At 44.3% G+C, this 14,862-nt stretch overlaps 1 protein-coding gene across 1 annotated transcript; it reads right to left on the bottom strand.

Annotated features, from left to right (window-relative positions):
- Positions 1–774: 774 nt before the first annotated feature.
- On the bottom strand, positions 775–14,462 carry LOC112230690 (sodium-dependent phosphate transport protein 2A-like). Its single transcript, XM_024396943.2, has 11 exons — positions 14,333–14,462; positions 13,978–14,124; positions 13,653–13,796; positions 13,240–13,351; positions 12,921–13,116; positions 12,369–12,464; positions 12,149–12,269; positions 11,765–11,932; positions 8,678–8,794; positions 2,830–2,954; positions 775–2,571 (listed from the first exon to the last, which is right to left on the bottom strand). The coding sequence occupies exons 1-11, from the start codon at positions 14,460–14,462 to the stop codon at positions 1,732–1,734; spliced, it is 2,196 nt and encodes a 731-aa protein (XP_024252711.2). The 3' UTR covers positions 775–1,731.
- Between the last annotated feature and the right edge of the window lie 400 nt (positions 14,463–14,862).

Below are 14,862 nucleotides of genomic sequence, written 5' to 3'. Positions count from 1 at the left end.
CTCTGTACTGTAAGATGTAGTGTAGGGCTCTGTACTGTAAGATGTAGTGTAGGGCTCTGTACTGGAAGCTGTAGTGTAGGGCTCTGTACTGGAAGCTGTAGTGTAGGGCTCTGTACTGGAAGCTGTAGTGTAGGGCTCTGTACTGGAAGCTGTAGTGTAGGGCTCTGTACTGCAAGGCTCTGTAGGCCTCTGTCACAAGAAAAGTAGTCTACACTTAAATAGGTCTGCCTCAAGAACTTCTTATGCAATAAAAACATGCCATCTCATGGCTGTTCTTCATCTATCGTCCTTGGTTATTATGGATGATATCAAACTCCCTTTCTGCCGACTGTTAGATGTGGTATATTCTGAATTATTACTCAATTCTATTCTAGCTTCTAGTTTCATGACACTGGCAACTGTCTTGTCTGTCTCAGCACGGTTGGAGAAACTGGGCCAGTGAAAAGCCCTGATCTGCTGTGTCTTTTAAACAGGAAAGATAGATGAATGTCTATCTGTGTTACACACGGTTGGAGAAACTGGGCCGGTGAAAAGCCCTGATCTGCTGTGTCTTTTAAACAGGAAAGATAGATGAATGTCTATCTGTGTTACACACGGTTGGAGAAACTGGGCCGGTGAAAAGCCCTGATCTGCTGTGTCTTTTAAACAGGAAAGATAGATGAATGTCTATCTGTGTTACACACGGTTGGAGAAACTGGGCCGGTGAAAAGCCCTGATCTGCTGTGTCTTTTAAACAGGAAAGATAGATGAATGTCTATCTGTGTTACACACGGTTGGAGAAACTGGGCCAGTGAAAAGCCCTGATCTGCTGTGTCTTTTAAACAGGAAAGATAGATGAATGTCTATCTGTGTTACACACGGTTGACTTGATACATTTAGCATATATAACAATTGCTTCCCATCTCATCCCAAATATGAAACTCCTATATGTACAATAATTGTGATTTTGAACAAAATGATCAAATCATCTAATTTTAACTCTCTGGAATATGCATGTGGTTAAAAGTACCAATTGTTCAAAGAGTAGCGAGGAGACGTTAAGCCTAAAATGTATTGAAACTGGGGAAATCACTTGCCATTATGCCACCAAATGGATGTTTAATCAACCATTCAGAGCCCCGCTGCGTTATAATTAGCGTGTGGAGGCGCCCATTCCCTCCTATATAGCTTCAATTACGCAGCCATTCATATGCATAACTTGGATTCTTTTTTTTAAGGCCTTTTAATTGGCTGAGTGGTTTTTGTCGTTCTATTCAATCAGACTTCCTGCATTTTCAGCAGAGAGACAGACATTTACTAACCTCTGATAGCAAAGAGGAAGAAGTGTTTGTTTTGACAGAAAGTGAAATGCTATCCTGATTGTGGGAAATTATGATAAAATACATATGTCCTGTAGGCGATAGGCCCAAACATTTGTCTGGAAAGAGAGTTACTGTGAGTAAATAATAAACTCTCATTGATTCCGTGGCTTTGAAGTACAGTACATGACATAACTCAACCACAGTAAACATTGTTTTGTAGCTGCTGGCATCATGCATGATTTCCGCAATCCATAAAGGAACTGACTGTGAGTGGAGACATGTTTTCATGCAACCATAAGCTCCTACAGTTTCCTGCTTCAGTCTCGTTGTTCCATAACATTAGATCATCACTGCTCATTTCTTGCAGTCCACAATGCTGCTTTCACAAGATATTCTGCTCTGTCTCCCTGTTGTTCCAGTGTCATAAGATCTACAGACGTGTGCTCCTGACCCTGTCCACCCCCTGGGACATTACCACTGTGGGGGCTTCGTCTGCCCCCTGGGACATTACCACTGTGGGGGCTTCGTCTGCCCCCTGGGACATTACCACTGTGGGGGCTTCGTCTGCCCCCTGGGACATTACCACTGTGGGGGCTTCGTCTGCCCCCTGGGACATTACCACTGTGGGGGCTTCGTCTGCCCCCTGGGACATTACCACTGTGGGGGCTTCGTCTGCCCCCTGGGACATTACCACTGTGGGGGCTTCGTCTGCCCCCTGGGACATTACCACTGTGGGGGCTTCGTCTGCCCCCTGGGACATTACCACTGTGGGGGCCTCGCCTATGTAACACAGAACAAGGTTGTCCAAAGCCATGTGGCTCCTCTTCTGAGGACCATCATGATCCATAGAGCACTGTATCAGACCAGGCTCGCTGCCTCCTTTAGCGCAGCACAGGGTCACCTTGGTGAGTAGGGTATCCAGGGGTTGAAGGGAATGCATCCAGACAGGCAGGAAGTCCCAGCTCTGCAGCCTCACTGGCAGACAGCCTGGCCTGTGTACCTGCAGCATGTTCACCACAGACACCAAGAGGAGGGCCGCAGCGAAGGGCACGCCCACCCCAGCCATTATCTGCCAGCCTGCCATGGAGAGGGCGAAGACAAGCGAGGGCAGGAGCAGGAAGCACAGAAGCAGGTAGAGTACAGCGAACCAGCGATACTTGGCCGTGCGCTGCCCCAGAGTCCTGGCCATTCGGATGGGTAGGCGGGTGGTGGGCACAGGGTACCACAGCAGAATGCCCAGTATGTTGAAGAAGAAATGACACAAGGCGACCTGTAGAACAGACCAGGGTAATGTAATGAGAGAGATATGATGGAACAGAAGACCCTGTAAATAGACAAGCCCCCCCCCCCGTGCTTCTACATCTGCATTGCTTGCTGTTTGGGTTTTTAGGCTGGGTTTTTGTACAGAATTTTGTGAAATCGGCTGATGTAAAAAGGGCTTTATAAATACATTTGATTGATTGATTGATTGATTGGAAAGGATAACAAAAACAGTAATGTAAAGTTCCAGTGTAAAAGGATGAGATACCTGGAAAGCTGCGGCCAGCTTGTCCCCTGGGCTTGCCAATGCTGCCAGGATAGCTGTGGTGGTTGTACCAATGTTTGACCCCAGGGTCAACGGGTAGGCACGTTCAATGCTGATAACACCAATCCCTGAGAACACAAAGTACAATGGCATCACAGAGCCATGTGATGGGGCTGCAATTCCATAGATTGAAGCTTTATTTAGTAGAGGAATCACATGGTTGGTGAGGAGACAGCATTATCTAGTTCCAGGTAAGGAACTGCTGGCTGGAGCAACAACACGTCTGATAAGTTGATCCTCAACACTGGGGCCCCTCAGGGGTGTGTACTTAGTCCCCTCCTGTACTCCCTGTTCACCAACGACTGCGTGGCCAAACACGACTCCAACACCATCATTACATTTTCTGATGACACAACAGTGTCCCCCACCCACATGTACATGTACCAAGAGGCTCCTCAACCTGATCACCGACAACAATGAGACAGCCTATAGGGAGGAGGTCAGAGACCTGGCAGTGGGGTGCCAGGACAACAACCTCTCCCTAAATGTGAGCAAGACTAAGGAGCTGAATGTGGACTACAGGAAAATGTGGGCCGAACAGGCCCCCATTAACATCAACGGGGCTGTAGTGGAGCGGGTAGAGACTCAAGTTCCTTGGTGTCCACAGCACCAACGAACTATCATGGTCCAAAAACACCAAGACAGTCGTGAAGAGGGCACGACAAAACCTTGTACCCCTCAGGAGACTGAAAAGACTTGGCATGGGTCCCCAGATCCTCAAAAGGTTCTACAGCTGCACCATCGAGAGCATCCTGACCGGTTGCATCACTGCCTGGTATGGCAAATGCTCGGCATCTGACCAAGGGTAGTGCGAACGGCCCAGTACATCACTAGGGCCAACCTTCCTGCCATCCAGGACCTATATAATAGGCGGTGTCAGAGGAAAGGCCATAAAATTGTCAGAGACTCCAGTCACCCAAGTTATAGACTGTTTTCTCTGCTACCCCAAGGCAAGCGGTACCAGAGCGCCAAGTCTAGGACCAAGAGGCTCCTCAACAGCTTCTACCCCCAAGCCATAAGACTGCTGAACAACTGATAAAATCGACACCAAACAATCCCCCCCACCCCTCTTGTACACTGTTGCTACTGCTGCTCGCTGTTTATTATCTATGCATACTCACTTCATCCCTACCTACATGTAACAATTACCTCAAACCTGTACCCCCGCACACTGACTCTGTACCGGTACCCCCTGTATATAGCCTCGTTGTTGTTAGAATATTGTGTTACTTTTTATAATTTTTTACTTTAGTTTATTTAGTAAATATTTACTTAACTCTTCTTGAACTGCACTGTTGGTTAAGGGCTTGTAAGTAAGCATTTCACAGTAAGGTCTACACGTTGTATTCGGCGCATGTGACAAAAAAAGTTGAATTTCATTTCATTTGAATAGCAGTAGGTATTCTGTGTGAGAAAGACTTGCACAGCAGATCCTAAACTCCAGGGGATTAACCAGCCCAGAAATAAGGGTTCCATGGAACCACAGCTCACTCCCATGCTCCGTGGGAGAGTCCAGCCACTGTGCAGTTAATTATTGCTGATCTCAGAACACTGAGGTAGATCTATCCCCCAGAGAGTGCCGGGGATTAGACAGCATGAAACGGATCCTCCACTCTCTAGCAAATAATACACCTGGCTCTATCATCAGACACACATAATTAATTCCCAAACAAAACCAAACTTAATTCATATTAATATAACCTCTTGTTTCTCTTGTAAGTGTTTCATCAACAAATAGAACAAAAACAAGCCCTGCATTATTCAATTGGGTTAATGCCCCCCCACATAAAAAAAGTGAAATTCATGAGAAAAGTAATACCTCACCAAGGCTTAAAGAGAAAACTAGTGCCACCGCCTCATGAACTCATATGTGTCACTATCACCACCAGAGGAATGAGTCATTTGATCTCCTGCTCAGGTCAGCTGGCTACAGAATACCTTCAGCTTGGAAGATTACAGGGCCCGTATTCTTAAGCGTCTCAGAGTAGGAGTGCTGATCTAGGATCAGTTTTGTATATTACATTATAATGAATAAGATTACATAGACGGGGGGCTGATTCTAGAGGATTCAATCAGATTCGCTCTAGCCGATTCCTGTTGTTTAGCTGATTAGCTGTTGTTTTGACATGTCGGAGGTGGAACTGTGGTTGAGCTGTCAAATCCAGAAGCGGCTCCCGGCGTTATACCTAAAGCAAACATTGCCATTGGCTGCATGGAGTCACGTTAAAAGAAATCCCGTGCAGCCTTGTTTATAAGTTCTAACCCTGGAAAAGAAGTGGTAGTTTATTACAGTTTTACAGGTGGGCCGTGCTTGGGAGCTAAAAAATTCAGACCCTTTGACTTCATGCACATTTTGTAACGTTACAGCCTTATTCTTAACTTGATTTTTAAAAAATCTCATCAATCTACACACTATACCCCATAATGACAAAGGAAAAACAGATCCCATTACAGAAGTACTCAGAATCCTTTACTCTGTACTTTCTTAAAGCACTTTTTGGCAGCGATTACACCCTCAAGTCTTCTTGGGTAAGACACAACAAGCTTGGCACACCTGTATTTGGAGGGAGTTTCTTTCATTCTTCTCTGCCGATCCTCTCAAGCCCTGTCAAGTTGGATTGGGAGCGTTGCTGCACAGCTATTTTCAGGTCTCTCCAGAGATGTTCGATCAAGTTCAAGTCCGGGCTCTGGCTGGGCCACTCAAGGACATTCAGAGACAATTCCTTCAGAGACCACTCAACACAGAGGGCACCCTGTGTTGTCTTGGCTGTGTGGTTAGGGTCATTGTTCTGTTGGAGGGTGAACCTTCGCCCCAGTCTGAGGTCCTGAACGCTCTGGAGCAGGTTTTCATCAAGGATCTCTGTTCTTTGCTCCGTTCATCTTTCCCTCGATCCTGACTAGTCTCCCAGTCCCTGCCGCTGGAATATATCCCCACAGCATGATGCTGCCACCACAAATGCTTTGCCGAAAGGATGGTGCCAGGTTTACTCCAGATGTGACGTTTGCCATTCAGGCCAAAGAGTTCAATCTTGGTTTCATCAGACCAGAGAATCTTGTTTCTCATGGTCTAAGAGACTATAGGTGCCTTTTGGCAAATTCCAGCAGCCAGCTCTAGGAAGAGTCTTGATGGTTCCAAACTTCTTAAATTTAAGAATGATGGAGGCCACTGTGTTCTTGGGGACCTTCAAAACTGCAGAATATTTGTGGCACCTTTCCCCAGGTCTTTGCCCCAACACAATCCTGTCTCAGAGCTGTACGGACAATCCCTTCAATCTCATTGTCACGACCTGATCGGTTTCACCTGTCCTTGTAATTGTCTCCACCACCCTCCAGGTGTCACCCATATTCCCTATTATCTCCTGGGTACTTAGAGTTGAAGTTGGAAGTTGACATACACCTTAGCCAAATACATTTAAACTCAGTTTTTCACAATTCCTGACATTTAATCCCAGTAAAAGGTCTCTCTCTTAGGTCAGTTAGGATCACCACTACGTTTTAAGAAGGTGAAATGACAGAATAACAGCTTTTATTTCTTTCATCACATTCCCAGTGGGTCATAAGTTTACATACTCAATTAGTATTTGGTAGCATTGCCTTCAAATGGTTTAACTTGGGTCAAACGTTTCGGGTAGCCTTCCACAAGTTTCCCACAATAAGTTGGGTGAATTTTGGCCCATTCCTCCAGACAGAGCTGGTGTAACTAAGTCAAGTTTGTAGACCTCCTTGCTCGCACATGCGTTTCAGTTCTGACAACAAATTTTCTACAGGATTGAGGTCAGGGCTTTGTGATGGCCACTCCAATACCTTGACTTTGTTGTCCTTAAGCCATTTTGCCACAACTTTGGGAGTATGCTTGGGGTTGCGACCAAGTTTCAACTTCCTGACTGATGTCTAGAGATGCTGCTTCAATATGTCCACATAATTTTCCTCCCTCATGATGCCATCTATTTTGTGAAGTGCATCAGTCCCTCCTGCAGCAAAGCACCCCCACAACATGATGCTGCCACCCCCATGCTTCATGGTTGGGATGGTGTTCTTCGGCTTGCAAGCCTCCCCCTATTTCCTCCAAACATAATGATGGTCATTATGGCCAAACAGTTATATTTTTTTTCATCAGACCAAAGGACATTTCTCCAAAAAGTATGATCTTTGTCCCCATGTGCAGTTGTAAACCGTAGTCTGGCTTTTTATGGTGGTTTTGGAGCAGTGGCTTCTTCCTTGCTGAGCAGCCTTTCAGGTTATGTCGATATAGGACTCATTTTACTGTGGATATAGATACTTTGTACCTGTTTCCTCCAGCATCTTCACAAGGGCCTTTGCTGTTGTTCTGGGATTGATTTGCACTTTTCGCACCAAAGTACGTTCATCTCTAGGAGACATACCGTCTCCTTCCTGAGCGGTATGGCGGCTGCGTGCTCCCATGGTGTTTATACGTGCATACTATTGTTTGTACAGATGAGTGTGATACCTCCAGGCATTTGGAAATTACTCCCAAGGATGAACCAGACTTGGGCTCTACAAAAAAAAATCTGAGGTATTAGCTAATTTGTCTGGATTTCTTTTGACTTTCCCATGATGTCAAGCAAAGAGGCACTGAGTTTGAAGGTAGGCCTTGAAATACATCCAAAAGGTACACCTCCAATTGACTCAAATTATGTCAATTAGCCTATCAGAAGCTTCTAAAGCCATGACATCATTTTCTGGAATTTTCCAAGATGTTTAAAGGCACAGTCAACTTATTGTATGTTAACTTCTGACCCACTGGAATTGTGATACAGTGAATTATAAGCAAAATGTTCTGTCTGTCAACAATTGTTTGAAAAATGACTTGTGTCATGCACAAAGTAGATGTCCTAACCGACTTGCCAAAACTATAGTTTGTTAACAAGAAATTTGTGGAGTGGTTGAAAAACGAGTTCTAATATCTCCAAACTAAGTGTATGTAAACTTCCTATTTCAACTGTATACCTGTGTTCTCTTTTTGTCTGTTGCCAGTTTGTCTTGTTTGTCAAGTCAACCTGTGTGTTGTCTCAGCTCCTGCTTTTCCCCTGTCTCTTTGTTTCTTGCCCTCCTGGTTTTGACCCTTGCCTGTCCTGACTCTGAGCCCACCTGCCTGACCTCTCTGCCCTGCCCTGACCCTAAGCCTGAATGCCGTCCTGTACCGTTGCCCTCTACTCTGGATTATCGACCCCTTCCTGCCTTGACCTGTCGTGAGCTTGCCCCTGTTGCTGCAATAACCTTTGTTACTTCAACACAGTCTGCATTTGGGTCTTACCTGAAACCTGATACTCATGGATTGTTTTATTCTCTGACATGCACTGTCAACTGTGGGACCTTAAATAGACAGGTGTGTGCCTTTCCAAATCATGTCCAACCAATTTAATTTACCACAGGTGGACTCCAATCAAGTTGTAGAAACATCTCAAGGGTGATCAATGGAAACAGGATGCACCTGACAATTTTGAGTCTTATATCAAAGGGTTTTTATTTTTATTTAATGTGCAAAAGAAATTTAAAACCTGTTTTCCCTTTGTCATTATGGGATATTGTGTATAGTTTGCTGAGGATTTAAAAAAAATGTAATCCATTTTAGAATAAGGCTGTTACATAACATGTGGAAAAAGTCAAAGGGTCTGAATGCTTTCTAAAGGCACTGTATGACCTAAATAAAAACAATGATCGGCTTTGTAGATACCGGTAAATGACTTTGAATCTAGTCCTAGATCAGCACTCCTATGAGCCCAGAACTTACAAAGTGATCTGCATGGTAAATAGTATTCGTAACACTCACCTATGAGAGGAGTGATGGCAGAGGTGAACACTGAGCTGCTCTGAACCACAAAGGTCATGCCAGCCCCCACTAGGATGGCCAGGTAACCTGCCAGCCAGCCAAACGGGTAGGGGAAGTCTGGAGGAGGGGAGAGAGGGGAGATTCATATTATTTACAGTATGTGGAGTTTCAGTAAAGAGCTTTCAAGGGAAATATGTCAGATGCTGGGATTGTTATTTTATGCTGCCAAACATACCCTCGTAAAACTGACTATCCTACCGATCCTTGACTTCGGCAATCTCATTTACAAAATAGTCTCCAACACTCTACTCAGCAAATTGGATGCAGCCTATCACACTGCCATCCATTTTGTCACCAAAGCCCCATATACTACCCACCACGGCGACCTGTATGCTCTCGTTGGCTGGCCCTCGCTTCATACTCGTCGCCAAACCCACTGGCTCCAGGTCATCTACAAGTCTTTGCTAGGTAAAGCCCCTCCTTATCTCAGCTCAATGGTCACCATAGCAGCACCCACCCCACAGCACACGCTCCAGCAGGTATATTTCACTGGTCACTCCCAAAGCCAATTCCTACTTTGGCCGCCATTCCTTCCAGTTCTCTGCTGTCAATGATTAGAAGGAACTGCAAAAGCAAAAATCACTGAAGCTGGAGCCTCATATCTCCCTCACTAGCTTTAAGCACCAGTTGTCAGTGCAACTCACAGATCACTGCACCTGTACATACAGTGCCTTGCGAAAGTATTCGGCCCCCTTGAACTTTGCGACCTTTTGCCACATTTCAGGCTTCAAACATAAAGATATAAAACTGTATTTTTTTCAAGAATCAACACAAGTGGGACACTTCACAAAAAATACATTTATTGGATATTTCAAACTTTTTTAACAAATCAAAAACTGAAAAATTGGTCGTGCAAAATTATTCAGCCCCTTTAGGGGTGCAGCAAACTCTCTCCAGAAGTTCACTGTAGGATCATCTGAATGATCCAATGTTGACCTAAATGACCAATGATGATAAATTTTATTTTTTAATTTGTCTCCTTTGCACCTGCACTGTGATAGTCTCAGAGGTCCGTTAAAAGCTTGAGAGCATCATCTTCTGCACCAGGCAGGTCTAACACTGTTGTGTTTTAATTTGGATACAAAAGATTTCCCAAGCTTTAAACATCCCACACTGGCCTATTTGAAATGGAAGGAGTATCCCACTGCAAATCTACCAAGACCTGGCCTCCTTAAACTTTCAGCTCATACAAGGAGAAGACTGATCAGAGATGCAGCCAAGAGGCCCATGATCACTCTGGATGAACTGCAGAGATCTTAGCTGAGGTGGGAGACTCTGTCCATAGGACAACAATCAGTTTATATTGCACAAATCTGGCCTTCATGGAAGAGTGGCAAGAAGAAAGCCATTTCTTAAAGATATCCATAAAAAGTGTTTTTAAAGTTTGCAACAAGCCACCTGGGAGACACACCAAACATGTGGAAGAAGGTGCTATGGTCAGATGAAAAAAATGAACTTTTTGGCAACAATGCAAAACGTTATGTTTGGCGTTAAAAGCAACACAGCTCATCACCCTGAAAACCCCATCCCCACTGTCAAACATGGTGGAGGCAGCATCATGGTTTGGGCCTGCTTTTCTTCAGCAGGGACAGGGAAGATGGTTCAAATTGATGGGAAGATGGATGGAGCCAAATGGACCATTCTGGAAGAAAACCTGATGGAGTCTGCAAAAGACCTGAGACTGGGACGGAGATTTGTCTTCCAACAAGACAATGATCCAAAACATAAAGCAAAATCTACAATGGAATAGTTCAAAAATAAACATATCCAGGTGTTAGAATGGCCAAGTCAAAGTCCAGACCTGAATCCAATTGAGAATCTGTGGAAAGAACTGAAAACTGCTGTTCACAAATGCTCTCCATCCAACCTCACTGAGCTCGAGCTGTTTTGCAAGGAGGAATGGGAAAACATTTCAGTCTCTCGATGTGCAAAACTGATAGAGACATACCCCAAGCGACTTACAGCAGTAATCGCAGCAAAAGGTGGCGCTACAAAGTATTAACTTAAGGGGGCTGAATCATTTTGCACGCCCAATTTTTCAGTTTTTGATTTGTTAAAAAAGTTTGAAATATCCAATAAATGTCGTTCCACTTCATGATTGTGTCCTACTTGTTGATTCTTCACAAAAAAATACAGTTTTATATCTTTATGTTTGAAGCCTGAAATGTGGCAAAAGGTCGCAAAGTTCAAGGGGGCCGAATACTTTCGCAAGGCACTGTAGGTCATCTGTAAATAACCCATCCAACTACCTCATCCCCATACTGTTATTTTTATTTTTTATTTTGCTCCTTTGCACCCCAGTATCTCTACTTGCACTTCTCATCTTCTGCACATCTAACACTCCAGTGTTTTAATTGCTATATTATAATTACGTTGCCACTATGGCCTATTTATTGCCCTGCCTCCCTTATCCTACCTTATTTGCACACATTGTATATAGATTTTTTTCTATTGTATTATTGACTGTCTGTTTGTTTACTCCATGTGTAACTCTGTGTTGTTGTTTGTGTTGCACTGCTTTGCTTTATCTTGGCCAGGTTGCAGTTGTAAATGATAACTTGTTCTCAACTAGCCTACCTGGTTAAATAAAGGTGAAATAAAAAAATGAAAAATAAAATATTTTACTGACTGCATAATCTACCTCTGTGTTTAATTACAGCTTTGTTTCCCTCACACAACCGAAGTGTATCTATGCTTACTAAATGGCTGCGTAGTGCTTATGTAAAAGCTGTGCAGAGCCTATGGGCATCACCTCTAATAAGCTATGCAGAGCCTATGGACACCCCCTCAAATAAGCTATGCAGAGCCTATGGGCCCCACCTCTAATAAGCTATGCAGAGCCTATGTGCCCCGCCTCTAATAAGCTATGCAGAGCCTATGGGCCCCATCTCTAATAAGCTATGCAGAGCCTATGGACACCACCTCAAATAGATATTATTTGCAATCATACACAACAGGGAGGAAAAAAATACATCAGAACTATGTTTTCTGATCTCAATCTTCCAGTCACATTTATATTACACCCACCTGTGTTGATGATCCTCTGGATGGCCTTAGCCACCTGGCCTTGGAGCAGAGAATTGAGCAGCTTGACCAGCAGCAACAAACAGGTGCACAGGAGCAGAAGAGAGCAGGCTAGCAGAATGAGGCCTACCGCCAGGTCGGACAACCACGAGTCCACAAACAGATGGCTGCCTAGGGACAGCAACAGAGGACTGGTTCAGTCTTTCTTTTTCGGGTCAGTCTTTCTTTTTATCTGTCAAGATGATCTGTCACTAAGGCCCCACTACGGGTCCAACTAGGGCCCGCAGCCCCAGGACTGTAGCAGAAGCAGTATGACTGTCATGTATTTCCCTGTGACAGTACTTTGACACTCACTCAATTCCAATAATTAAAATTACATTGATTTACATTTTTCTATATTTACAAGCAGAGTCATGTTCTGTGTTGTCCAGGTTGTTGCATTGCTTTGCCAACAGGGTTGTACTGACGTACAGTTGAAGGAATCACCAACAGAAACATTCACAGAGGACTGCAGGGGATGAGAGAGAAACATCTGTCTTTGAAACTACCAAACCAGTGACTCCAGATATTTTGCATATCATGAGAGGCCTGTGGCATTTGGTCTTACCGTTAGGATGTGATTCTTACACCATACCCTCACCAGACTCCTGTTACTCATGGCCTCATCTCCCATGGCGATGCCTGTGATGACAGACTTGTCCAACTGTAAGGATAAACGGGAATAAAACATGATATCGCGAGGTGATCAAAGGAAGGATGAATTATCCAAAGACAAGCTCATAAGTCTTTCTACATTCCTGGACATGTGACTCGTGTTTGACCAAAGCCACACAGTGCAGACCCACACATTTTGTCCAACCCAGACAGTACCTTTTATGATGAGTTTGGTGAGTGGTTCAGTGCCTGAATGATGAGTCTGGTGAGTGGTTCAGTAACTGAATGATGAGTTTGGTGAGTGGTTCAGTACCTGAATGATGAGTCTGGTGAGTGCTTCAGTACCTGAATGATGAGTCTGGTGAGTGGTTCAGTACCTGAATGATGAGTTTGGTGATTGGTTCAGTAACTGAATGATGAGTTTGGTGATTGGTTCAGTACCTGAATGATGTGTCTGGTGATTGGTTCAGTACCCGAACGATGAGTCTGGTGAGTGGTTCAGTACCTGAATGATGAGTTTGGTGAGTGGTTCAGTCATGACCTTGAGCATCTCTGGGGCCTTATCTCCAGAGCTGATGTGGAAGGTGTCAACTACAGCCTGAGACAGTCTTCTCAGCAGGCCTGTGGTTGCCTCCAGGGGCAGTAGCACCAGCACTGACAGCCAGTTAAAACAGTCATGCACCGTCGCTCCAGCAAATGCCCTGTAATGAACAGGCCATGTTATTATAAATCATGCATGATGCCAAACTGTGGCGACACTTGGTATAGGGTTTGCTTAAATCCTTAGGAATTACAGGAGAGGAGGATACACAGCCATTTCTTACCGTTCAAACTCATCCCTCTCTCCAGCCTGCATCAGAGCAACGATGGTGTTGGTGACGGACGTCCCAATATTGGATCCCATGAGGATTGGGATGGCAGACCTCACATTGAGTACTGCACAAGCAAGGAGTAAAACAATAAACCACTACTCATCTATATTACAAAATCAATATTTTTTATAGAAATACTCTTTCATCTTGTATTGAGGCAACATGTCAAGAAATACCTTTCATCTTCTATTGAGGCAACATGTCAAGAAATACCTTTCATCTTGTATTGCAGTTGCTCCTGCAGTAATCGAGACCTATCGTGTAGTATAATGCAGTACAGTAGAGGTTGTGTGTGTGTGTGTGTGTGTGTGTGTGTGTGTGTGTGTGTGTGTGTGTGTGTGTGTGTGTGTGTGTGTGTGACTTACGGCCCGAGGAGACGAGGCTGACGACAATGGAGGTGGAGGTAGAGGAACTCTGGACCAGAACCGTCACCAGGATTCCCACCACCAGCCCTGCCACCGGGTTGGACAGTATGGCATTGTCGTTGAAGATGTCCCCAGCCACCTTACCTGTCCGCCCAGTGGGGAACACACCACTTACATTTACAGCTGTGCGGTAAAGGCTAATGATTGTTATTTTTTTATGCCAATCTATAAAGTTTTGTCTCATGTAGTCAGAGATTGAGGGGAGAGTAGTCATACATTAATGGACTAGGATGGATGAACCTGAATGAACCTTGAGGAAGGATACCTCCTGCTAACTGGAAGGCAGAACTCAGGACATCCAGTGAGCAGACGAACATGTACAGGAAGAGGAAGAGCAGGGGGATCTTGGAGACGTTGATGAAAACTGATCTCATTCTCTCTGCCTGAGTCTGGGACATTGACGAAGCAATATCTGCAGGTTAAAATAACAAGTTCCCGGCATCTCAGATAAGCTGTTGTCATAGTGAGATGAACTATTAGTTGGTTAATAGATAACCATGCATGAAAACAAACATTCTGAATGAAATGGTTTACTTTTCAACATTATGCCTGGAGTGTTGCAGGTAAATCAGTCACACTATATTCCATTCCTGAGTGTGTCAATCCTCTCCTCCACTTACCATGTGCTTTTATGAGTGGGGATTCAGGCCAGGTTTTTGGGGGGTCGGGAAGGATGTCTCCGTCCAGGTGTGACTGTTGTCCCAGGTATTTCCTCTTCACCAGAGCAGATGATGAGTCCTGGAGGGGCATGCTGTCATGGAACACATCCTATTGTAGAGGAGTCTATGTCCAGTTGAAGTAATATAGAAATGACATTAGTGACCACAGTAAAGTCAAATTACTGCTCCGGCGAGCAATCGTTCTAAAGAACGGACCCCACAGAACCTTAGGAATATGACAATAAGCCAGTTGGATCAGTTGACTGAGGTCAGGTGAAATAAGACTTTAATGATATAAATATTATTTTGTATAAAGTAGTCAACATTGCATTAATTCTTGATTTATTTATTTGTTAATTTAAAAGGTGTAGATTTTTGTATCGTAGTGTGTACTTTGTGGATCTACAGCTTTTAAAATACAGCTCGAAACGCTGTTTCTGCAAAGCATAGCGGCACTATAAAGCCTGGTGGTAGATGAAAGGTTTAGATCC

This window comes from Oncorhynchus tshawytscha, linkage group LG33, assembly GCF_018296145.1.
Source record: "Oncorhynchus tshawytscha isolate Ot180627B linkage group LG33, Otsh_v2.0, whole genome shotgun sequence".
Classification (NCBI taxonomy): Eukaryota; Metazoa; Chordata; class Actinopteri; order Salmoniformes; family Salmonidae; genus Oncorhynchus; species Oncorhynchus tshawytscha.
This window is presented reverse-complemented; position numbering and strand designations above follow the sequence as displayed.